The following is a 24,736-nucleotide window of genomic DNA, read 5'->3' as shown; positions in this document are numbered from 1 at the left end:
TAAATTTTTGTTCTTTTCTCTTTTACTTTATTGGATGTTCTTTGTATTTACATTTCAAATGTTATCCCCACTTCCATCACCCCTCTCCCTCCCGTTGCTTCCATGAAGGTGCTCCCTCTCCCAAACACCCTCTCAAACTCAGTGCATTGGCATTCCTCTACGATGGAAAAACGCACCTTCACTGGACCAAAGACCTCTTCTCCCATTGATGCCAGACAATGCTATTCTCTGCAACTGGAGCCATGGGTCTCTCCATGTGTACTCATTGGTTGGTGTTTTAGTCCCTTGGAGCTCTGCAGGGTTTAGTGGATTAATAATGTTGTTCTTCCCATGAGGTTGCAAACCCTTTCAGCTCCTTCAGTCCTTTCTGTAGCTCCTTCATTGGGATCCTAGTGTTCAGTCCTATGGTTAGCTGCAAGCATCCTCAACTGTACTTGTATGATCTGGCAGAGCCTCTGCAGGTGCATCCATATCTGGCTCCTTTCAGTAAGCACGTCTTCACATCAGCAATAGTGCTTGGGTTTGGTGTCTGCATATGGGATGGATCTCCAGGTGAGGCACTCTCTGAGTGATCTTTTCTTCAACCCCTGCTCTACTATTTGTCCATGTATTTCCTCCCTTAAGTGATTTGTTCTCCCTTCTAAGAAGGACTGAAGAATCCATATTCTGGCCTAACTTATTTTTGACTTTCATAATGTCTGTAAATTTTTTCTTGGGTATTCTGAGCTTTTTGGGCTAGTATCAGCTTAGCAGTAACTAAATACCATGTGTGTTGGACACACAAAAGTTACCAACAAAAGCCATCATAAATGAAATATTTGGGCTAGTTTTTCCTTATCAGTTGCAAAATATATTTGTGTATAATAGAACATGACATGTACGCACATACAGAGAACAATTAAAGTCGATACTATTATGTACATGGCGCTATTATGCTGGTTATATATTTGCTTCGGATCCTGATGCCCACTAATTGTTTTTCTAGATTTCCAGTCCCGATGATGGTTTTGAAAGTAAGTCACTTTTTGAAAGCTGGCTGGAAAAGGACCCTTCACCTGAAAATAAAGAATGTCCTAGGTAAATTAGTGTATGCAGCTTTTCTACTCCTGGATAAATAAGGACTTCCCTTTTCCCTTGCTTCTTCAAACATGCAATTCTCACATGGCTAATTAAACAAGACAGGATTTCTCTATGTGACCGAGGCCTGGGTGCCCTGGTTTTACTTCATAGACCTGACTGGCCTTGAATTCACAGAGGTCTGTCTCCCTCTGCTTCACAAGTACTGGGATTAAAGTTATGAGCCACCGTAGCTGACTGGCTTCAGACACATTTTTAAAAAAATTTTTTTTGTTTATTTGTTTGTTCTTGATGTGCTGTGTAACAGAGATAAATGTAGTTTTGAAAATTTTCAATAAACTGATGTTGTGGGGGTTTGAGACATGGCTCAGGAATTAAGCATGCTTGCTGCTCTACTAGGGGATCCAATAGCTTCTTCTGGCTTCAGTGGACATCTGAACACCATGGTACATACAAACAGACATACACATATAAGTATAAATAAGATAAATTATATAGTTTTTGCTATATATTAGCCATTATCTGGCATCCTTCTGTAACTTTAAATTCAGATAAGTAGTAGATGCCTTAAATAATTGTGTAACTTTGTGTGATAATAATGTAAAAATTAAATGTGTGTGTTCATGTGTCTAGGTGTGTGTGCGTGTACATGGTGCATTTATGTGTGTGTTGGTGGGAGGCAAATGTTGATGCTGGGTATTTTCTTCCATTGATTTCCAGCCTTATTTTTTTTCCTTTTATAAAAAGGTTTATTTTACTTTTAATTATATGTATATATGTGTGTCTCTGTGAATTTATTATGTATGTGCCCTTTGAGCCACAGGGTGTGATTTCTGGAAACTGAACTCATTTCTTCTGGAAGATCTGTATATGCTCATAATCGCTGAGCTATCTCTCCACATCTCCATCTAATTCATTTTTACTTTTTTTATAGTAGATCATTCATTGAACCTGGAGCAACCAGCAAAACTGTCTGGTTGTGAATTTCCAGGACCTGGTTGTCTCTACTCCCCCCACCCCTGCTGTCTCCCCGCCCCCCAGACATCCAACATTGAGGTTTAAGATGTGAGTGCCTAAGACTGGCTTTTATGTGGGCTGTGCAAATTTTACTTCAAAGTCCTCACTCTTGCATAGCAAGCACTTAGCCCACTGAATTATTTCCCTAGACCTATGCATTTTTATTTTATATTTAATAAAGGAACATTATTAATCATCATCTATTTGTGTCCTTACCTGTAATCAGTTTAGATTTTTATTTTTCTCATTCATGCTGTAGTAACTTTAGAATCGATTATATACTTATCCAATTTTTGGTACAGTATGATTTAAAACTAGAATAGAAAATTCCTAAAATTAGTGGAAAGTAATAGTTTATGACTTCATTCTATTTTCTAAAGTCTTCTTTAAAATAATATTTATTTTAATTATATATATGTATATTAATTATTTTTTTCCTATTTTTTGAGACTATAATTATTTCATTTTCCCCTTTCCTTTCTTCCCTCCAACCTTTCCTATGTACTCTTTCAAATCTATGGTCTCTTTTTCATTAATTGATGTTACATATATGTCTGCCTGTAGATGTGCACAAATTCACTGTGTATACTCCTAAACGTATGCAAATAACTCAATCTGTACAACATCAGTGGTTTGTGTTTTCAGGGTTGACCATTTGGTTTTGAATAACCAATTAGTGTGTAGTTTTTCCAGGAGAAGACTATTTCTTCTTCTTTCACCAGCATTAGTTGTCTGGAGGTTTTTGTTGATGGTTAATCCTTCTTAAGCCTTTCTCTCTTTCCCATGTTAGCATATCTGTAGGTGTTTTCCTTGTTTAGGTAGCCATGTTGGTGAGACTTCCTGGGCATAGATTTTCTGACATTTCCTATTCCTCTGGATCTTAAAACCTTCCTACCTCCTTTTCCACAATGATCAGAGGTTGTGTTGTAGATATATTAGTTGGGACTGGGCTTCCCTGTTGATCAGGTATTGTTTTTTGTATTGTATCCTGTCACATTTCTGAACCTGTTTAAAATTTCTACAAGTTTTCTGAATTATAGTGATCTCTAGGTATCAGACTGTGTCATCTTCTAAAAGGAATAGTTTGACTTCTTTTCCTATTTGTGTGCCATTAATTTTCTTCTCTTCCATTATAACTCCAGCTAGTGCTTCTAACACAATATTGAAAAAAAGTAGGGCCAGCAGATATCCCTGGGATTGCTTCAAAATTTTCTCCATATAGAACGATATTGGTTGCTGGTTTCTCACATACAGCTATTTTCTTTTTGTTTTTAAGGATTTATTTATTTTATGTATATGAGTACACTTGTGGCTGTCTTAAGACACATCAGAAGAGGGCATCAAATCTCATTACAGAAGGTAGTGGGAGCCACCATGTGGTTGCTGGGATTTGAACTCAGGACCGTTGGAAGAGCAGTCAGTGTTCTTAACCACTGAGCCATTTCTCTGGCCCCTCATACATAGCCCTCATTATTTTAGGTTTGTTCTCTCCACTTACTCTATGACCTTTGTCATCAAGGCATGTATCCCTGTGCTTGATTAGTTAAATATATTTACAAATATATATAATAGCTTCTGGCTATTATAAATAAGGCTGCCATAAACATACTGGAGCATGTGCCCTTGTTATTCCCTTGTTGGAGTATCTTTTGGGCATATGCCCAGGAGTGGTGGGTCCTCAGGTAGTACTATGTTCAATTTTCTGAGGATCTGCCGGACTGATTTCCAAAGTTGTTGTACCAGCTTGCAATTCCACCAACAATGAAGGATTGTTCCTCTTTCTCCATATCTTCGTCAGCATCTGCTGTCACCTGAGATTTTTCATCTTAGCCATTCTAACTGGTGCGTTTTTGTAAGGCTTCAATAGAACAAAACAGCAACCAACAGATTGGAAATAGATCTTTACCAATTCTGTATCTGATAGAGGGCTACTATCCAATATCTACAAAGAACTCAAGAAGTTAGACTCCAGTGAACTAAATAAGCCTATTAAAAATGGGGTACAGAGCTAAACCAAGAAATATCAACTGAAAAATATCGAATGGCCATGAAGCCCCTAAAGAAATGTTCAACATCTTAGTCATCAGGGATATGCAAATCAAAACAACTCTGAAATTCCACCTCACACCAGTCAGAACAGCGAAGATTAATTCTTACAGGGCTTTCCTTTGACTTTTCTAGTTGAGTGTGTAATTTTTTTCTAATACTGTCTTTATTTCAGCTACAGTCTTCTTCAGTGTTTCTCTTTATTGAATTTTTATTCCAAAGCCTGGAATGTCTCCATAATTTATGTCAGTCTACAATTGTGTTTTATGTGAGATCACTCAGGAATTTCTTCTCTTTCAGTTCACTGAGCTACTTCCTTCTTTTGTAAACTCTTTGAAATTTTGATAAAATTTATGTTTTTTTGAGTTGCATCCTTGTATTTATGTAGGTAATCTGAACTAGCTAAAATGATGCAGTGTGTGTGTTTGTGTGTGTATGTGTGTGTATGTTTGGGGGGGGTACTTTGATATTTCATGATATTATTTGTATTTTTGTAAAGCGATCTGGGTTAGACCCTGGCGAAGAATGTTATTCATTTTGACTCTCTTTCCATGTTCTCTGTCTCTTTGTGTCTCTGTCTGTCTGTCTGTCTGTCTCTTTTTCTCTCTCTCTGTGTGTCTGTGTGTCTTTGTCCATTCATGTATCACACATTTGTGTTGAGGTCATAGGACGTTTTCCTCCTTTTCTTATGTGGATCTCAAGAAAACTCAGGGTTATTGGCAAAGGTCATAATCCTGTAAGCTATCTTCCTGGACCCGAAATCAGTCTTGTAAAACTTTAAATGTGTATGTTTATTATAAAAGTTTCATATGCTTATTCAGAAGAACATAATACTCTATAAAAAGCTTGTGGTGGACTTTGATAATGGCTCAGTTAGTGGCTTGAATCTTTCTGCTCATTAAAAAAAATTAGGCTGCAGCATTCCACAGTACTACCAAACTCTGGTCATATTCAGTGTAACTTGTCACATTTATATTCTAGCAAATATAAATCTTCAAGGTTGTTTAGCTTTTACTAGTTCCTATAATAATTTGCTATGAAAATTCTTAGCTACTCTCAAAGCTGGATGCATTTTCCCATCTGTTTGACTTGGCATTATTTATTATTTTATGCACATATAATTATTTATTCATATTCTACACCTAGAATCAATAAGCTTGGATCTGGGAGTGATTTTGAGGCTTACTTTCAAAGACTTGGAATTGCTTCAGGCAGAGCTCGCTACACTAAGAACAAGGTAATCCATTTAATTTTTTCTAATATGCAGTACATATGTTCCCTCTTCATTAACATGATAGCTGAAATAATCATCTCATAAAAACATTGTGTGTGGGTTCATGGTTTCAGTGGTCTCAGTCTGTAGTGTTTGTCCTAGTACTTGTGGGGTTATGCCGAGTCAGCACATCATGGTGGGCAGATCTAGTAAAGAAAGCTGCCACCTAGAGCCAACAGGAAGCAAAGAGAGATCAAACTTTCCTCTTCAAGAACATTTCCCCAATGCCTCTTTCTGAGCACACTTCATTATAACTATGAAGTCATGGGTTTCATTATGACATTTTCATATATGTATACAAGGGAATGTAATGATGGTTATCTCCCCTTGTACTCTCTTCATCCCCTCATAATCCTCCAGTTGTCCATCTGCTTTCATGCCTTTTGCTTTACATTTAGATGTTTGTATACAGAGAAAACATTTCATACTTATTATCTTCTATATGGCTTACTTTGCTTAATATGATGAACTCAAGCTCTACCCATTTTTCTTTACCACTTTTTAAAATGTTTCTGGAACCTATGAGAGTGTCACACTGGGAATATTTGAATATAGAAGCTTCTTTTTGGGGGGTATGGGGTGTACAGACATTCCATATATAAACCATAGCAACATTATACTAATATGAAATGTCACTTAATTTTATGGCATCAGGCAATAGGTGGACTTAGGACCCAAGAATTCCAGGCATACAGACAAAGAGCTTGTTGACACTCCTTTGTAGATACCCTACTGAAGGGGTGTGAACTGTTCTGTGAATGCAACAATAATAAGGTTTTCCAGTGCAATGGTAATTCATGTAGAAATGCCAGCTTCATCCCCGATTATATGTGCTAAACATTTATACCCTTTACTCAAAACAGAAATTATTGGAAAAAAATATTCTTATTTTGTTCTGGGGGGTGTATCTCAGTCCGTAAAGTGCTTGCCTAGGAGGCATGAAGCCCCGCATTCTATTCCCTAAAATGGAATATATAAAGACATTGCTGAAATTTAAGCACTTGGATCAAAAGCAGTGTAGAACAGAAATGCAAGGTCATCCTTGGTTACACAGAGAGTTTAATATCAGCCTGGGCTAGTCTCTAGCTTAAAAATAAATAAAATCTTATTTTTTAGTCTAATTAAGTAGGTCTTACATAATTTTAAGATTGATTGATTGATTTTATGAATATGAGTACACTGTAGCTATCTTCAGACACACCAGAGGAGGGCGTCAGATCCCATTACAGATGGTTGTGAGCCACCATGTGGCTGCTGGGAATTGGACTCAGGACCATTGGATGAGCAGTCAGTGCTCTTTGCTGCTGAGCCATCTCTCCAGCCCTTATATGTTTTTGTTGTTTTGTTTTCCCCCCTTAGAGGAAACGCTCTGTTTGACGGACATGCTGAACTCTGGTGTGTGTTATCCGTTGTCCTTCCATATATTGTCATGTTTGTCTATCATGAGACAAGGTCTGTGGGTAGCAAATAAAGCAAGTGTCTGCTACATTTTAGTCTATCCTTTCTCTAGTCTGTATTGGATTGTCTGTGTCACTGCCATTCAACCATTATGATGATCTCAAGTACTTCAATATGGTGAACATGTGCTGTGTTACTTTGATCATGTCACAAGTTATGTCATATGTCAAACATTAGTAGACTTAGATTCTTTATATCTTAGTCAAGTTCAAGTCCAACATGCAATGCACCGATATTTTGCATCTACATAATGCATATTGGATGCAAATTATACTACCTAAAATATAGCCAATGATAAAGAAGCAAAGATAGCACCAGGATATTGCAAATTAGGTGAAAAAGCACTATATACTAATGTTCACTATTTACTACCGCTGACCATCAAACAACCTGGGTTTAAATGGTATGGGTTCATTTAAATGCAAACATTGTTTGAGATTTTTTTATATTTTGGAAAAGATTACAGATTACATATACCAGAAATATGAAGAAAAATAAAAGGTAGGTCCGTTCTATATAAGATATATGTAGATAAGTGTACAGTAAATGAAAAGATGTCACATTAAGTTATAACTGTATAAAACTAAATATAGTACACAATAAATGACTAAAAAAGTTTTATGGCTATGTGCTGTGCTGTTGTAGTGTGATTATTTGTAGTATTTCCCGAAAGTGCCACATGACACTAATCATCTGTGCTTGAGTTCCTTACCTCTCCAGCAAGTTGTATCACAGTAAAGAGTGGTCTTTTATAGGTCTCATATTTTCACCATATAGAATCCACAGAGTTTTGTGTGTAATTTTTGGAAGCATGTTTCCACTCGCCTGGTCTCCTAGCCCAGTGCTGCGGCCCCTCATGACTTAGAGATCACTGCTGCTTGCTTCCCTGCCATCTGCGCATTCCTCTGAGAACGCCCCAAGCCATAGCTCTTGCTCCACACACCAGCCACCCCTGCCGCCAGCAACCAACACAGTCTCACCCAGCTTCCGTTACGTGAAAGGAAAACTCTGGAGACTTTATAATGACCAGACAACTCAAAAGCTGGGCAAAGAATATCCTGCTCCATCCTCCATGGCCCTGGCCATTGCCAGCAGAGGCCAAAACTATCAGTGCCCCCAAGAAACCTACATGTCTGTAGCTCCTATTCGCCATGTGGTCAGAGTCCCATCCTCTCCTCCTCCTCCTCTTCCAGGCCTGCCCGGAAATCCCGCCTTCTCTTTCACCCAACGGTTTGTCTCTGCCATCTTTATTTAGCCAATTAACAATTAGGGAAACTACCCTTACAACAGAACATACAAAATATATGTTGTTTATATTATTAATAGTTTAGTTGACTCTTCCAAACTGTACATGAAAAGCGTGACTGTGCTTTTGATCACTCTGTTGAATGTTATATTCTGTCACCAGTTTGAACAAAGTTGTCTAATACTTAAGAATACAGTAGATTAGAAGCACAGGATCAGAAGAAGTGGGGTGGGAGATGAATCAGGATTGGTTTTTAGTGAACAAGTAGCAGTAAGAATGATAGTCCTGTAAGAAGATAGAAGATGGTAAAAACTACAGTTAGGATACCCAGACCTAAGACCTCAATCTACATTAGAGTAACATTACAGTAACACGTGATAACATGTTCATTACAGATACTCCCAGAATGTTCTCAAGGGCTAACAGCATTTGATTGGACACTGCTTGGTTAGAGAAAGAATGTGAGCTCTGTAAACACTAAGCTACCCAGAACTTTTTATACCCTTGATCAGTTCATAATTTTGATTGTTCTGGTTTAAATACATATTTCTTTTATTTATTAGGACTGAATGGTTGAATGATGGTTACATATATTATAAAATGAGACAGAAATATAAAAATATAAATCAGTGTGCATTTTGACTCTAGTGTTTAGATTTTAAATTTACTCGTTACATTGGTGAAATCAGGGCTGTAATATATATTTTCGTTAATTATCTCTATGATTAAAGTATTACAAATTGAGCATTTAATTCTTGTTTATTTTTTGACTTTTTCTCCATTTTAGAAAACAGATAAATACAGTAGCTATCCTGTATACCACACCATCTATGAGACCTTTGAATTAGTACAGAACTTTTATGACCCCACATTTAAAAAGCAGCTTGCTGTGGCTCAGCTGCGAGGAGCACTGGTATATGAGCTTGCAGACTCCATAGTCATTCCTTTCAACATTCAAGACTATGCAAAGGCCTTGAAAAACTATGCAACAAGTATCTTCAATTTATCCAAGAAACATGACCAGCAATTGAGAGTCCACGGAGTGTCATTTGGTAAGATATTTTATAGGTTTTAATGTAGATCTTTCTTAGCTCCTACCATGGTCAGTGAGTTCTCGAAGGCATCTCTGCTAGTTTACTATTTTTCATGAAACCTTAAATAAATAATGACTTAGTGATCTGATTTAATATGAAATGTCTATGATGGATCATTAAATAGTGCTACAAACATTGTCGTGTTAATATTTTCCTGTTATTGCTTATATTAATATCCCCTACATATTAAAATTATAATTACAAGTTCTATTATACATATATTATTATTGCCAAATATATTCATGTCAGAGACCATCTCGGTCAAACAGGTTCCCCAGGGAAGGAGCAAGGATTGAAAGAAAAAAAGACAGTCAAAATTGTAACATGACTTCAGCCAGTCTTGAGGCTGAAGGGAAGCCTTCTTTATTCAGTCCTCTTTTAAACAACTTTAATTACATGCAGAAAGATAACATCACTTTTGAGTCAGGGAACAGGCAAGTTAATAGTCAAAAAATCCTGTAAACATCTTTCTGGAGGCCAGGTGTGAAAATCAGGGACAAAAAGGGGATCCCAAGAGACAAAGAGACTGCCACACCTACGCTGAACCTGCCCTCTCCTGAGCTACAATTCTAAGTGTTCTGCCCTGAACTTCAGATGCAAATGTACTTAATCCCGGCCTTTACTGGGTGCCTGACCTGAGTCAGGTTCCTGCCTTGACCAGCTTCAGATTGTCCTGGTGAGGTAAGATTTCCAGCCACCAGCTGTCCAGAGGCACCAAAAATGTTCTTCACATATTCATCAATATTTGTACATATGGAGGTATTTTGCATAGATATAGTCAGTATTTCCTTTTACAAATGACTGCCTATAATGTGTATTTTAGAAAGTAGTGACGAAACCCAGCACAATTCTCTGGCATTAAACATGAGATCTGGAAGGAATTGGCCTGACTCAGATATTCTCTCTTCCATTTAATATCTGTAATCTTTAGCACATGTCCTTCTTCCTTCCTTTCTTTTTCCTCCTCTTCCTCCTCCCTTTCCTGGTTTTTTAATGACAAGGTTTCTCTGTGTATGCCTGGATGTTCTGGAACTCAGTGACCAGGCCAGCCTTGAATTCAGAGATCTGCCTGCCTCTGACCCATGACTACCAGGATTAAAGGCAAGTACCACCACCACTCAGCTATTGCCAATATCTTAACCATGAATAAACACAACATACCTCACTACTAGAGAGAGTATTAAAAAATATAGATCAGTAGTGATTAACTCATAGTGGTTAGTGAATGTTGCCTAATTTTAACTACTCCCCCCCCCCGCCTTTTATATATCCTTAATATATACCAAAATAATCTGTATTAGATGTCTATTATGTACCAAGTACATTATTGAGTGATATTAATGTTTTCAAAAAGCTTGAAATTTCACATGACAAAAGGAAAGACAAATGCAGATAAATACTATCAGAGTGACAAAAAGTATTACGAAAATCCGATATAGAACAGGATTTGGCATTAGTGAGATTTCAATGTTATTTTGAATATTGCACAGTGTTAGTAATCTTTCTGAGGTTATGAAGAACAGCAAATATTTTATTCATTTTAAAGTAAAAAGTTACATTTCCAAAGTCATTGTTTGTGGGGATAGATGCTGTATAATACTATGAAAATGTGAAGGTCAGAGGACAATTTGTGGGAGTTGGTTCTCTCCTAGTCTGTGAGTCTCAGTCATTGAATCAGACATGGCAGCAAGTGTGTTAACCTACTGACCCATCCTGTCATCCCACATGCATTTCCATTTGAACATAAAATGAAATAAAGAGCCACGTGCTCAGATCCATACCTGGAATCCTAGCAGATGGAAGGTTGAGGCGGAAGGACCACAAGGGTTAGGCCAGCCTGGGCTACATAGCAGGATTGCCTGTCCCTCACTCCCCAAAACACTATAAATAAAAGAAGAAAAGAACAGTCTCTCTGGCATGATGAGGGAAATGTAGAGACAAAATTGTAGAAAAAGACAAGACCCTACTCAGGACAGATATTAACAGTTATACAACTATGTAGCATTTCCTAAACATCTTGAGTCACTTTGGGTGAAATGCCTCTTCTACATTTACATAGGCCGAGATCCAGTCAAGAGAAAAGCTATTTAAGATCAGTGGCAGGGCCTTAAGACCAAATTAATTTCTCTCTCCGCTTACCTGCTTATAAAGTAGTCTTCCCTCTTTTATTTATTACTTATATACTTTATATCCAGCTAACTGCCCCCATCTGGTCACTCCGTCCCACAATCTGTCTCCTTTTCCCTTTCCCTCTGAGCAGGTGGGGCTTCCCAGGTATTCCCCAATCCTGGCACATCAAGTCTTTGAAGTTAGGCACATCCCACTGAGGGCAGAGGAGGCTAGAAGAACCTATCCCACCAAGAGGCAACAGCTTTTGGGATAGGCCCCAATCCAGTTATTTAGGACACACATGAAGACCAAGTTGCATATCTGCTATATATGTGTGGGTAGGCCTAGGTCCAGCCCATGTATATTTTTTTGGTCGATGGTTCAGTCTTAGAGGGCTCCCAAAGATCCAGGCTAGGTCTTTCTGTGGAGATCCTATCCCCTTTTGGGCCTAAGATCCCCCTCTTAGAGCCCCTAAGCTCCAGCCACTGTTTGGCTATGGGTGTCTGTATCTATCTGAGTCAGCTGTTGGCTGGAATCTCTCATTGGACAACCATGCTAGACTCCTGTGTGTAAGCATGACAAGCTTATCATTAGAGTGTCAGGGACTGGTGCTTGTCCATGGGATGGGTCTCACGTTGGGCCGGCTATTGGTTGACTATTTCCTCAGTCTCTGCTCCATCTTTGTCCCTGCATTTCTTGTAGACAGAATAAATTTTGGCTCAAAAGTTTTGTGGGTAGGTTGTGTCCTTATTGTTCTAGTAGGGTGCCTGTCTGGCTACAGGAGGTGGTCTCTTCAGGTTTCACATCCCCAATGTTGTGAGTCATAGCTAGTGTCACCCCCATTGATTATTGGACACCTAAGTTTCTTCCTGGAGATGGCCCCCGCTTCCCCAGCCCCAGCAGTTGTATATTTCCATTCATTTTCATGGCCTTCTGGCCATCTGCGCTGTCCCTCTCCACACCTGATCCCAATTCCTTCCTTCCCATTCCCTTCTTTATGGCTTCCCCATCTAGTTCTTTTCATCTGCTGACTATTTTGCCCCCCTCCCGTGCCTTCTAAGTGGGATTCAAGCTCCTCACTTGGGCTTCCCGTCTTTACCTTCTTTGGGTCTGTGCCATGTATCTTGGGTTACCTGTATTTTATGGCTAATACCTACTGATAAGTGAGTACCTGCCAGGATGTCTTTTATTTTTAACATCCATGTCTTTACTGCTGAATATCCATCAAACGGCATATCTCTTCCAAAATTTGTCTCTTGCTGTGCCTCATTTTCTTACTGAAATTTCCCATTTGTTTCAAGACTCTATTTGAATAAAGAATGTTTCTGCTGAATGAATGAAAACACATGCTATACTTCTAGTTCTTTATCTTCCCCTATGCAATTCACTGTGCTCTATATAACTACCCTGAAAATGTTTCTCATATTATCACTGACCAGTGTCACTAATCCTACTGACATATTTCAGTTTTTATCTTGACTTCTGTATTATATTTGAAATGTACACTTCCTTCTTTTACATACATTTCCTTGCTTCCCATCACAACCATTATTAGATTACTTGAACACGGTTTAAACAGAGCTTGTAAATGCTGAGGACTAATAGGCCTCTTTGAAAACACTAAATGTATTTATATTGAAGGGTCCTCCTCCTTCACAGGTGTGGTAGTTCTGTGTGTGACCAGACCTACATGAACGTGATCCGCAAAATAGATACAAATGTAAGCAGTAGTAAATCAATCACGTATGTCGAAGTCCTTATGAAACACGCATGATAGTTTGCTGTAATAAAAATATATGCTAAGAAACTAATTACATGTTTTCCAACATATCTTGCTTGATTATTGTGCCCACTCCCCCACATCAAAAGAAAAAGTCCTATATACTCACTGGAGCAAGGTCAAAGTCTCAGTGGCCAGCCCCTTAAAGAAAACTGAGTTCTTTAGAAACTTTAGATATCTTAGAAAAGTATGACCAGATCAAAGCTGATGTTTCCCTCTGCATAGTTATATCAATTTGTTGTAAGTCACCCTTTGAACAAGATTTTAAGTGTACAGTATTATTTGAAAACACAAATTGGTATTGTTTTAATCTTATAATAATTGTAAAGATAATGTTATCCCTGTCTCCAGTAGCTAACATATCATAATTGTTCCAATAAATATATTCAGGGAAGAAATGCTGGGGTTTAGGTAAATAATTGAGGAATTATTTTTTTCCCTTTACTTCTGAAAGAATTTTCCTAAGAACCAATTTAGGGGAGATCTGGAGAGTGGTTAATCTATTTGGAGGAAAGGTCTTCCTATCTGAAGAAACATGTTTGTGGATCGTTAAGTACCTGCAACTTCACCTCCAAGAGATCTTGCACTCTCATTTTTATGGGTACCTGAAAACAGGTGTATGCGTGTGCATGCGTGCTTGCACGCAAGCGCACAAACAACTCCACAATTTGACTACTTGTAAAATTCCCATCTTTCCTTCCTCCACCCCCAATATTTTTCATGAATTTACAGGAAGGGTCACAAAATATACTGTTTTTCCTACTTGTCCCGTCCTTTTGCAGAGAGGACTGGAACATGTACCTTGAAAGTGTGAACCGCTAACTTATTTCCCTTCTATTTTCCTATTCAAGATCCCTTATTTTCTGCCGTGACAAACTTCTCAGAGGCTGCTTCAGACTTTCACAGAAGACTTACACAAGTTGATCTTAATAAGTAAGTTCCAGATGAAGTATCCTACTGAAAAAAGGATGGACAATCTTCCCGAACATATCTGTAGATCTCTATGTCACTGCTGCTTAAACCGTGGTCTGCACCATTCCATCATCAGCACAACTGCTAGCATGTTAGAAAGCAGGACATACTTAAGAGTTGTCTTTGTAATTTAACTTGAGTTTCATGCTCCATTTTCAACAACTCCTTTAACTCTTCTGTTGTCCCCTTCCCTCACTTCCTTCTTCAGTTCATGACCCGCTTTTCCATGATTAGGGCCTTCAGTTATGTTTTTTAATAATGCTGTAGACAACTGCACTAACATTTATGTTGACTTTGGGATGAGAGTTACAGTTGGTAATTCATAACTTTATAAGCTCAGGTGCATTTGAAAGTATTTCTGTACAGTCCTTCACAATATTCCTATTCACTCAACCGTTTCCTTTTATATAGTTCTTTTTTTCCTGAAAAATTTTTTGTTATTGCCATTTTTAGGTAGAAAATAATTTTACAATTATATTAGAACATTATATAATAAAAAGTTTTCCTTTCAGACTTAATCAGCAAGCTTTGTCAGTCATTTTGAAAAGGCTTTCTTCTCCCTTGGATTGGAGACAAGCTCAAAGACCTGTAGTTCTGCTACCCAAAAAGCAGCAATAAGGAATGTGAATATAGAAGGACCTCCCTTAGTTACCACACACAGCTGCCTGTCTTTTTCATAGTTCAGAATTTGACTTTTTGTTGTTGTTGCTTTTATTTATTCTTAATCTTTATCCTTATCTTTACTCTGTTTCTTTATTCAGCCCACACATGGTGAGATTGTGTAACTCATAAAGAATAACTGGTAGTTTTCTGTCTTCTGAAGTCTGGCTATCTTCCAGAGAAGTAAAGAATATCGTTTACTTCTTTTTGACCTTCCTGTGACCTTGAAAAACAAAACAAACCACTTTTCAGTAGCATTCTCTGTTTAGTATAAATGCTGGGGAGATGGCCTTGTTGTTATAGGTTTTTTGCTATATAACATATTACTGTGTTAACATTAACTTTGTTAATGGTCTATTGATTATTTTATCTCGCTTCCTATTTCGTATGTTTATTTAATGACTTTAATTGAGGATTATTAGGATAGGGTTTAATGATGTGTTTCTTACTCTCCAAGCCCTATTGCAGTGAGAATTATGAATGACCAGCAGATGCTTCTTGAAAGAGCATTCATAGATCCTCTTGGTTTACCTGGGAGGCCGTTCTACAGGTAAGGAAAAGATGGCTGCACCACCAAACGCATCAAACACCTCACTATACTCAAAGAAGCATATGAAAGATGATCACAATATACTAAATATATTAATGCAATATGGATAACATTATGTATCAAGTAATGTTATAATATATAGTATCAGAAAAATACATTTACTATAAATTAGTTCTTCAGGATGTGCCTATCATGTAATTAAGAACATGAACAAAATATTTAAGCCACAGAGTTCTAAAGGGATCTTAGAGCTCACTCAGCCAACAATCTAATGGATCCTTCTTGCATGCTCCAGGTAAGTAAGTATACAGTCTGTTTCATACATAGTGATGGAAATCTCACTGCTTCATAAAGCCCAGTTGATTTTATTTAAAGACATAGTTATTAGAAAATTTCCTTCATAAAGATCTCAAATCTTTATCCTGTAATGTTCTATCTGATCTGATCACTCTTTCTAAATAAAGTTTAGCTTTTATTCTATAAGATTTAGGCTGATAAGATAGCTGCCATGTTCCTGGAATGAAAGTTGTTTTGTTTTTGGTTATTATTAGTACTAGTATTTTGTATTTATGTCATATTTCCTTCTAGTATCTTGGCTTTCAGTCCCCAAAGTCTATTTTCCCAAGGCATTTTAAAAAATAGTTCCTTGTGGCTGGAGAGATGGCTTAGAGATTAAGAACACTCGGTGATTAAAGAGCACTGACTTACTGACTGCTCTTCCAGAGGTCCTGAGTTCAACTCTCAGCAACCATGTGGTGGCTCACAACCGTCTGTCTGTAATGGGATCCGATGCCCTTTTCTGATGTGTCTAAACAGAGCTACAGTGTACTCATATACATAAAATAAATAAATCTTTAAAAAAAGGAGCACCCGCTGCTCTTGTAGAGGGCTCAGATTTAGTTCTCAGTAGTCACTTGGTGGCTCACAAGCATCTGAAACTTCACCTACTCTGCCAGCACCAGGCATGCATGAGGAACACACATATACAATGAGGCAAAGCATTCATACACATTACAATGTAAATAAATAAAACTAAACAATATTTTAAATGGTTCCTTGATGGAAATTAAGAAGGTCCTAGCATTCAATTAAAGTCAGAAAAAACTGTGTTCCTGTTCATGCAGGTTTAGGATTATGTCGGTTTTATTATGATGTGAGCATATCACTTCTAGGATTTGCCTGTCTGAATGCTACTATCACTTTTCTAAATGTTCCTGGTTAGTTAGCGCTACCATTCAAATGATACAAACAGAACTTTTAGAGATCACATCTTCCACTGTGACCTGGGAAATTATTTTTCTAAGCCTTGAATTTCTTAGCTACAAATAGAGATTTCAGCTGTTCAGCTCTGAGGCCTGTAGAACGAAAGCATCTAAAGGTTAAGATAAAAAAGGGAGGCACTCTGGAATGTGAGCTGTATTTATGTTTATTCATAGTTATTAATAGGAGCTATCAGATATGAGTATATATGCATGTGTATGTATATAAAGAGTAAGAAATATCAAAAATTTTAGTCTTTTCTTGCAAGTTATTAGTCTATTAATCCATTTAAAACTAATTTTTACAATGCAAACACGTTTAAAAACTTCAGATTCTGAAGTGCAGTCTGACAGTTCTACTTCATCGGCTCACTCAACTGCACATCTAGTTCTGCTCATTCTTTCCTAGGGAAACTCAACACTGTGCAAATAAATGTGCATAGTATCTGCATGCTTCATGTAACTATCCACATGTATATTTATGGATAACTACTTACTATATTCATATATTTGTATGCAAATATGGACATTTTAAATACAAATACATAGGTCTTTAAGTACAGAAACATTTATCTTTACACAGAGCCATACGTTTTTTTCTCAGAAATCCATCTAATGATATCGGCATAAATATTTTAGAACTTTAATCTCCTGTATAGTCATTCACTGCTAGGCTTCCATTTACAGTCTTAATGATTTACTGTTGAGATTTGTCAGATGAGCTTCTCTCAACCAGTATGAAATATACACTAAGATGTCCTTGTGTTCTATTTGAACATTTATAAACATTAATATCTTTAAAAATCAGGCCCTGGTATTTAAGTACCAAAAAAAGATGACACATTTCAAAATTTGATGAGAATATATCAAAATGTCTTCTAAAACACTACCCTGCATGTTTGAAATATATTCTGATTAATTGAATATCTAGATATTTGAATATTGAAGTAGTTCATATTGCTCTTTCAGTCTACTGCAGTGTTGTAGAATAAAGCTACTATGTTACTGCAGGTTTTGTAGGATGGCGATATGACTTATTGCTTACTTACACTTTACCAACAACTTAAGATAAATGTAGCTCTGACATCTATTTTTCATTTGTTTTAAAAACAATTTTTGTTTCGTTTAGACATATCATCTTTGCTCCAAGCAGCCACAACAAATATGCCGGAGAATCATTCCCTGGGATTTATGATGCAATGTTTGATATTGAAAATAAGGCAGACTCTCACTTGGCCTGGGCAGAAGTGAAGAAACATATTTCTATTGCAGCTTTTACGATTCAAGCAGCAGCAGGGACCCTGGCCGATGTGTTATAGGAAGGTTTCTGTCAAGTAGCTTAATCACTAAACTTACTGCTCAATGTCTGAGAGTGAAACTGTTGGGGAGTGGGTCTGATTCCCTGTGAAAGGTGCTGGTGAGGATCTGATGGAGGCATCCTTTTCTTTGATGATTTACGAAGGCAGACAATCCTCAAACTGTGATTGTCATTACGTTTTGTCCTTCTACTTTACTTATCTGTAAAGAGGGCTTTTAACTTCTATGCATATCCAGTGAAAGTGAAGGTGAAACAGGAAGCAACCCCAAGGCTCTCGGGCAGATGACTGGATTCACTTATACACACGCACACATGCATGCATCCTCATATCAAGTCAGCTTGGCTCTTTACTTCTCCAAATATGTAAAATAAAGTTATTGAATTTACTCTGTTGGCATCAAGAGGCATCAAAGGAGAGGCATGAAGAGAACATAGAGCTGGAGGATGGGAAAGATGCTGAACTGGTCATCTGGACACTACTGTTGCACACATCAACTGTACAACTGTGTCATAAGCACAAGATCAAGCAAAGGATTCCAGAGCAGATAGGAGATGGACCCACTCGGTCCCACCTGCAAATGAACAACTACTGGTGGTTAATGGCTAGGGAGAGGAAGCTAGTTTTTCAGGGCTACAGCCACTGGTAAGTTGGCCAGCGTCCAGTAAACAGACGCACTACCATGCACATGCAAACAAATTAACTAAATTCAGAGTTTTTTTTTTTTTACGACATGAAAGGACTAGAAAGTGTTGGGAATAGGATAAGTTTTGAAGGGAATGGGAGAGATGGGAGAGTGGTAAAAGGGACCTGGGGTAAATATGCTCAAATATATCATGCACAGGCAGGAAATTATCAAAGAATAAAAAGTTAACCTCAGTAGCTGCTATGTTCCTATGATCAGAATGGTGGATATTTTCTATTCTTAACTTGTAACATAGTTATTTTTAAAGATGCAGTTGGGACTTGAAGGCTTGGTTGGTTGTTTGTCCTGTCCTGTCTTGGTAACACCCACCCAGATAGCTTTATCTTTCAATGCCTGTGTGTAGAGCACTCCTAATTAAAGGGGCTGCTACAGGTGCCTTACATTGTATCATGTTGCCATTTCCCACTGTTTCCTTTTGTCCCTCTCTCATTTTCTGTCTCCCGTAATTTTTAATACTTTATTTTGCAAAAAAATTAACCTCAGAACACACTAACTAACTAGTTAACAAAAGCTCAACTTGAGCACAAGAAGAAATGATCACATTCTTCCACCTGGCTAATAAGACAGTGATTCAATGAGTGGACTTAGATAAACACAAAGCTTGCTGAGCCCCATACTGTGTGCATGAGACAGGACAGAAAGACAAGGACGAGGCAACACGGAGAAGAAAGGGAGCCCCTCATGTCAGAGTCTGGTTGAAGTTTTTAAGAATTACACACTAACAAAATTTGCTGTTAAGATAGCCGACATGAGTTTTTTTTTTTTTTTTTTTAAATAGATATTTTAATTAAGAAAATGGTATTAAGACATGCTTAAATTTAGGATAAGAATAAATGACTTTTGAGTTTGGGTTTTTTCCTGCCCCACTTATAAGTCTGTAATATTTCAAGGATTTCACAAGACTATAATAAACTGTGTTTGCAGTAATAACATATACATTCTATTGTGATTTACAATCCTAGTGACCGATGGTTTTGTGGTATCAGCCTATAATCTTGTCTAGTGCACCCTTGGGCACCAATATTAATTACAGAAATCAAAAGAAAAACAAAAAATATTGAGTTTCTTGACAACCCTTTGTACAAAGTAACTTCAGAAACCACCAAAATCTGTGGCTATTTGTTATGACACCTAAGCATTTCTTACCTTTGTGGAGTTCTCCTATTCTTTCTTCTAATATCTAGAATTTGTAGGAAATTGAAGCAGTTGTCCTTTTGGGTAAAGATCCATTAGGAAGGTTGAGAACCACTGTTTTAGAGGGTGAGATCCTATGCCTTAAAGTTGATAAGAAATCATAAGCTCCAATTTTTTCAAATCAGAGGCAAAGGAGGGGGTTGGGGAAGGTTCCAATTTTTTTAATAGTTAATGAAGCCATTCCGAGGGGCTTTGTAACCACTGACCTCTAAGTAGCTGGATAAACTTCTTTGAGGAAGTGGGCATTAGTCACACTGTCAGTTTCCTAGTCTGGTTATGTGCAGTTTGGTAACTCCTTAGAAGGAGCGTCAGAGTTTGTCATTCAGCCCTGAAGGTGGGAAGATAGCAGACAGGCATGGCCTAGCAGCATCTGTTTGAGATCGGATACCTCTATTAATTCCTAAAACTGTATTAAGATCTCACCTTAATAAATCACATCTGTCTCACACTGGCTTCACCTGAGTGGAGGTCCCTGGAAGGACCACTCCAGCTGATGCAGGAGGCAGATGCTCTTCCCAGCCCTACTCCTGCTGCTTACACTTTCCCACTATCCAAGTCAATTTCTAAACATCAAAACTGTAGTATCACATCTACAGGAGATAAAAAACAAAAGTTTTGAAATTTCTGAGAATTCCATTTGGTAGTAGCTTTCCTGGAAAACCAGGCTGCCAAACTACACCTATGTTTAGCAATTTGAGTTAGGGGTAAATAGTAAAACTTCCAATTTGTTACTCTGAATTTGTTATCTTTTTGATTTTAGTCAGCAGCTGATGATTAATGACAGAACAGGGATCATGCCAGATGCAATGTGAACACCCATAACTCCAGAGGATATATGATACTGTTAGTAAGCTAGTTTAAAGTTATAGGACTTCACAGGCCACTCGAAATGGGTGACCATTATTACCAGTTTTGGGGGAAGTGAAAACCAGTAATGGGTGAGAGTATCAAAGGTCTCCCTGAGGTTTAAAATACCGTACGGAAAGGAGTACAGCAGCGTAGGACATGTATAACCACCAAAGATAGCTTCTACTGTAAATCATGACTATTTTTCTAAACTAAATACTACTTATGTGTATGGGTGTTTTGTCTGTATGTAGGTGTTTGCACTACATGTGTGCCTACTGCCCTTCGAGGTCAGAGGAGGGCAGTAGACCCTCTGGAATTGAGTTATATAGGCAGTTGTGAGTTGCTACAAGGTGTTGGGGATTGAATTCTGTTTCTCTGAAAAAGCAGTGAACTCTTAGCTTCTAAGATCCAAACATGGTTAGTATTAGATCTCTCCCTCCCCCTTAATTTTTTAGTTACTTTTTAGACATTTTTCTTCTCACCAAAAGATTAAGACCTGACAAATTCCACACCTAGCCTGGAAGCTGTTGGTAACTAGTGACTGCTAAAGGGAAAGAGGGGATGGAGACATTCTTAATACAACCACTGAGACACTCCCATGCTCTGGAAGACAGCTTTATACCCACACCTGCAATACACAGTGACATTACTAAGTGAATTCAGTGGGTTTAAAGGGGGGAAAGAACCAACTCACAAACATGAAATTTAACGGGAATGCTGGTAACAGAATAGGGGGAAATGAGGGGTTAAAGTGTGTGTGTGTTTACTTTCGCGAAACACATTGTACACAGGTACACAATTCTCAATGAAAAAAGGACCCGAGTCTTCTCTCTGGCTTTAGCTTTTTGGTAAAGGATAGACTTCTTACTGTCTTCTCGATTAGGAATTAATACAAATAAGCCTGCCAATAAATGGACACATAAGAACTCTTACATTGGGAAGCCTGTTGAGACAATTAAGTAGTATAAAACTGTCGAGACCACGCTTTACCCTGCTCCAAGAAAAAGTTTTTTCCTTGTGATGCTTGCTAAGGTTCCACAAGTAAGAAACTATTTTACATTGCTGAAATGAGTGATGTTGCCTGATCCATTACTATTCAATTTTGGCGCCCTATTTCTCCTGCCTAATGTACTGACAGTTTAGAAACATGGAACCTAGTAGAGATGTAGAACATTCTAGTCGAGATGAGGATGCAGATAGCCAGGGATCTGTTTCAATCTGGTTTTAATTCCCAGAAAACCATCTAATGGTCTGTTTATTTACGTTTCTGTAATCTGACACAAACTTCCATTTTCTTTAAGAAAGTACTGTATGTTTTATTACTGAATGAATCCAGACCTGAAATGTCCTGGCTTGTGTTGTTTTCCCACTCATCTTCCTTTTTCATTTTTTTTGGTAAGACTCCCTTCCTATAAGAGGCACATTATAGATGACTTGGTGATGTCGATCAGACTTTTGATGCACTTATATAAATCAATCTTTTACTCAATCGTTTAACTGAAATGTTTCGTTTATTTTATGCCTGTCTTAACTGTAGTGTGTTATCACTTTTCTCAGAATAAAGTTTCCTCAGTTGGCCAGAATTCCCCCAGTGTGCATCCTCAGGTTGTAGAATCTCACATCCTGCTGATTTACTCACAATTTCCAAATCTGACAGAGCCTCCTTAAAGCCTGGGCAACCTAAGTTGATTGTGACTCAGAAATCTCTGAACCAGTCACTTCCAGAATCTATTATCTGCCTGCTTTTGGTTCTTCCTCTTTTCTTAAACCTCAGAACTATTTATTCTCTAATTCCCAATTCAAGATTGTAGTTTAATACTTCTCCTTCCTGCTGTTATTTTATACCTTCCTGCCTCTTTCCCCTACCTACAAATTCCTTGTGTCAAACTGATCTAAGATGTGAGTTATGTTACTCATGTGAAAAAAAAAAGATACAAAAAGAACTCAACTTTGATCTTGTAAGCATCTCACAACACATGATGTATTTCAAAACAACCAATACAGAACTTAAAGTCCCAGTATATAAAGATGTCTATGTAGTGGCTAAAGAGATGAAAATGGTTCTTCATTGGTATGATTCAAAAACTATAAACACTAATCATGATAATGTACTCCAGAAAGACAAATTTGAGAAGTTAAAAAATTGTTTTACCTCTTAACTTAAAATTATTTTGTAATCAGAGGTTTCATTTCCAGTTTCTAACTTAGTATTTATAGAGTTGGGGACCAAAACCTTCATTTCTAACAAAGTCTTATTGATGGGTGGCTAATCTAGTCCAGAAATAACACTTTGATTACCTTTAGTCTGACAGGAAGAGAAGGACAAAAATCTAATAATCCTTAGTTATTTGGCTCTAACCACCTATTGCTAAACCACAAATATGCAGTAGGTACTCCAAATTCTGTCACTGTTTTAAATAGATCTTAAATTAATGGCTAAAAAAAGGGAAGTCTGCTGATGTTTGTATGTAGGTTCAGGCATACACTTTTAGAAGGTACGTAACACTACTTAAATAATAATGAAAACCATTATGACTTTTGATATTTCTTTCAAAGACCTTTCGAAAAAAATCACAGACTTTAAGGGTTAAAAATCACAAATAATGAGTTTTTAATAGACTATTAATCAAAACTATCCAAGAAAAATGACATTTTTTGTGAAATTATTTTCTAACATAACATCTGCCATGCCATATGCAAGTATTTTTAAAAAGCTATTCATTCAATTAATGAGCAATACAGAGTATGTCTGGGCAGAGGCAAAGACAAAAGCACAGATTCAAAAAAAATTCAAAATGCCTGTGTCTGCAATCTTTGATGAACAGCTTAGTGACTTCAACTCTGCAAGAGTTTAAACAATGTGACAGGAATCCTTTTTCTCACCTGTATGTGAGGACAACACATCTTACAGGGTAGCCATAAGCAGTTAAGTTCATATTCATTGATGTTCCTAAAATGCAAGTCTATTACTTATATATGGTTGTTATTAATAGCTACCAAAATATGCCAAATACTGCAGATAATAAGCATTCATTAGTTGGCCAAGATAAAAAGAGCAAAATATGCAGGCAGAAAAAAACACTCTAACAAATAATAGACATAGAACAGGAATAAACTTATCCAATGTCTTTGCTGTAAAGACACTGTCTCATTCTTTCGGAGGTTGTCTTTTATTTGTGTTTATTCATCAGTCTGTAATTAGAAAAACCTTTTTTAAAAGATAATTTTCCAATTTAACCATTTGAATTGTGTATTTGCTTAATGAAAAAGGAGTAACAAATCATGCTATTTTAACACAAAATCTTTAAATGATGTAAAATGTTTAAAGATCATTAATGAAAATAAGTCTTTGGAAGCCCGTTCTTGAAAAATTTCTTCACATCTAATGTTTCCATAAAAATTAAAAAAATAAAGATACATCTATGTGTAGATATAAAATACATACATGTATGTATACACACACACACACACATATATATGTAAAAACCTGGCAAGATAGATATTTCAGAGAGAATGCTACATACCCAATGCTATGAGAAGGTGTCATTAATTAAAAGGTCTATGCAAGATGATGAGAATCACCGTTGTAAGAACAGAAGATATGCAGTCAGGTAAAAGCAATCAGACAGGTTAAAAAAAAAACAAAAGCAAAACAGGTTGGACTTAATAGCTTATACTTCAGAATTAAGGCCACAAACCAACTGAATAAACAAACATAAAGTAAAATAAACAAACCTGCAACAAAGCACAAACCAATCCTTTTCGAAACTACAAAAGTAGAGCTGTTTAAAAAAAAAAAAAAAAAGACAAAGATAAAAACAGAATGAAAAATGATGCTTAAAAAAGTATATACCTAAGTACCTGTCAGTGAATACTAGGTCTCTTAATGAGCTTTTAAAGTCTACCTTGAGTATATAAAAGACCAAATTTTCAGAGTAACTTTAAAAAAATTATTCTGTTTGTGGGTGCTCACAAGGAAAAAAGGAAAAAAAAAAAAAAAAAAAAAAAAAAAAAAAAAAAAAAAAGCCAGAAGAAAGCATTATATCCTTTGTAGTTGAAGTTATAGGTAGCTGTTAAGTGCCCAAAGTGGGTGCTGGAAAGTTACCTCCAGTCCAGAGGAATCAAGTGCT

At 37.1% G+C, this 24,736-nt stretch overlaps 1 protein-coding gene across 1 annotated transcript in view; it reads left to right on the top strand.

The window, feature by feature from the left end:
* Positions 1-17,860, top strand: part of NAALAD2 (N-acetylated alpha-linked acidic dipeptidase 2) — a gene marked incomplete at both ends in the record, with an annotated part of 48,904 nt that extends 31,044 nt beyond the window's left edge. Inside the window, 6 exons of the mRNA XM_080930626.1 lie at positions 986-1,077; positions 5,287-5,377; positions 8,905-9,169; positions 13,952-14,033; positions 15,190-15,282; positions 17,671-17,860. Coding sequence (XP_080786752.1) covers positions 986-1,077; positions 5,287-5,377; positions 8,905-9,169; positions 13,952-14,033; positions 15,190-15,282; positions 17,671-17,860 — 813 coding nt within the window. The remainder of the gene's footprint in view (positions 1-985; positions 1,078-5,286; positions 5,378-8,904; positions 9,170-13,951; positions 14,034-15,189; positions 15,283-17,670) is intronic.
* Positions 17,861-24,736: the final 6,876 nt, after the last annotated feature.

Source organism: Micromys minutus (genome assembly GCF_963924665.1).
Source record: "Micromys minutus genome assembly, chromosome: 16".
NCBI lineage: Eukaryota > Metazoa > Chordata > Mammalia > Rodentia > Muridae > Micromys > Micromys minutus.
This window is presented reverse-complemented; position numbering and strand designations above follow the sequence as displayed.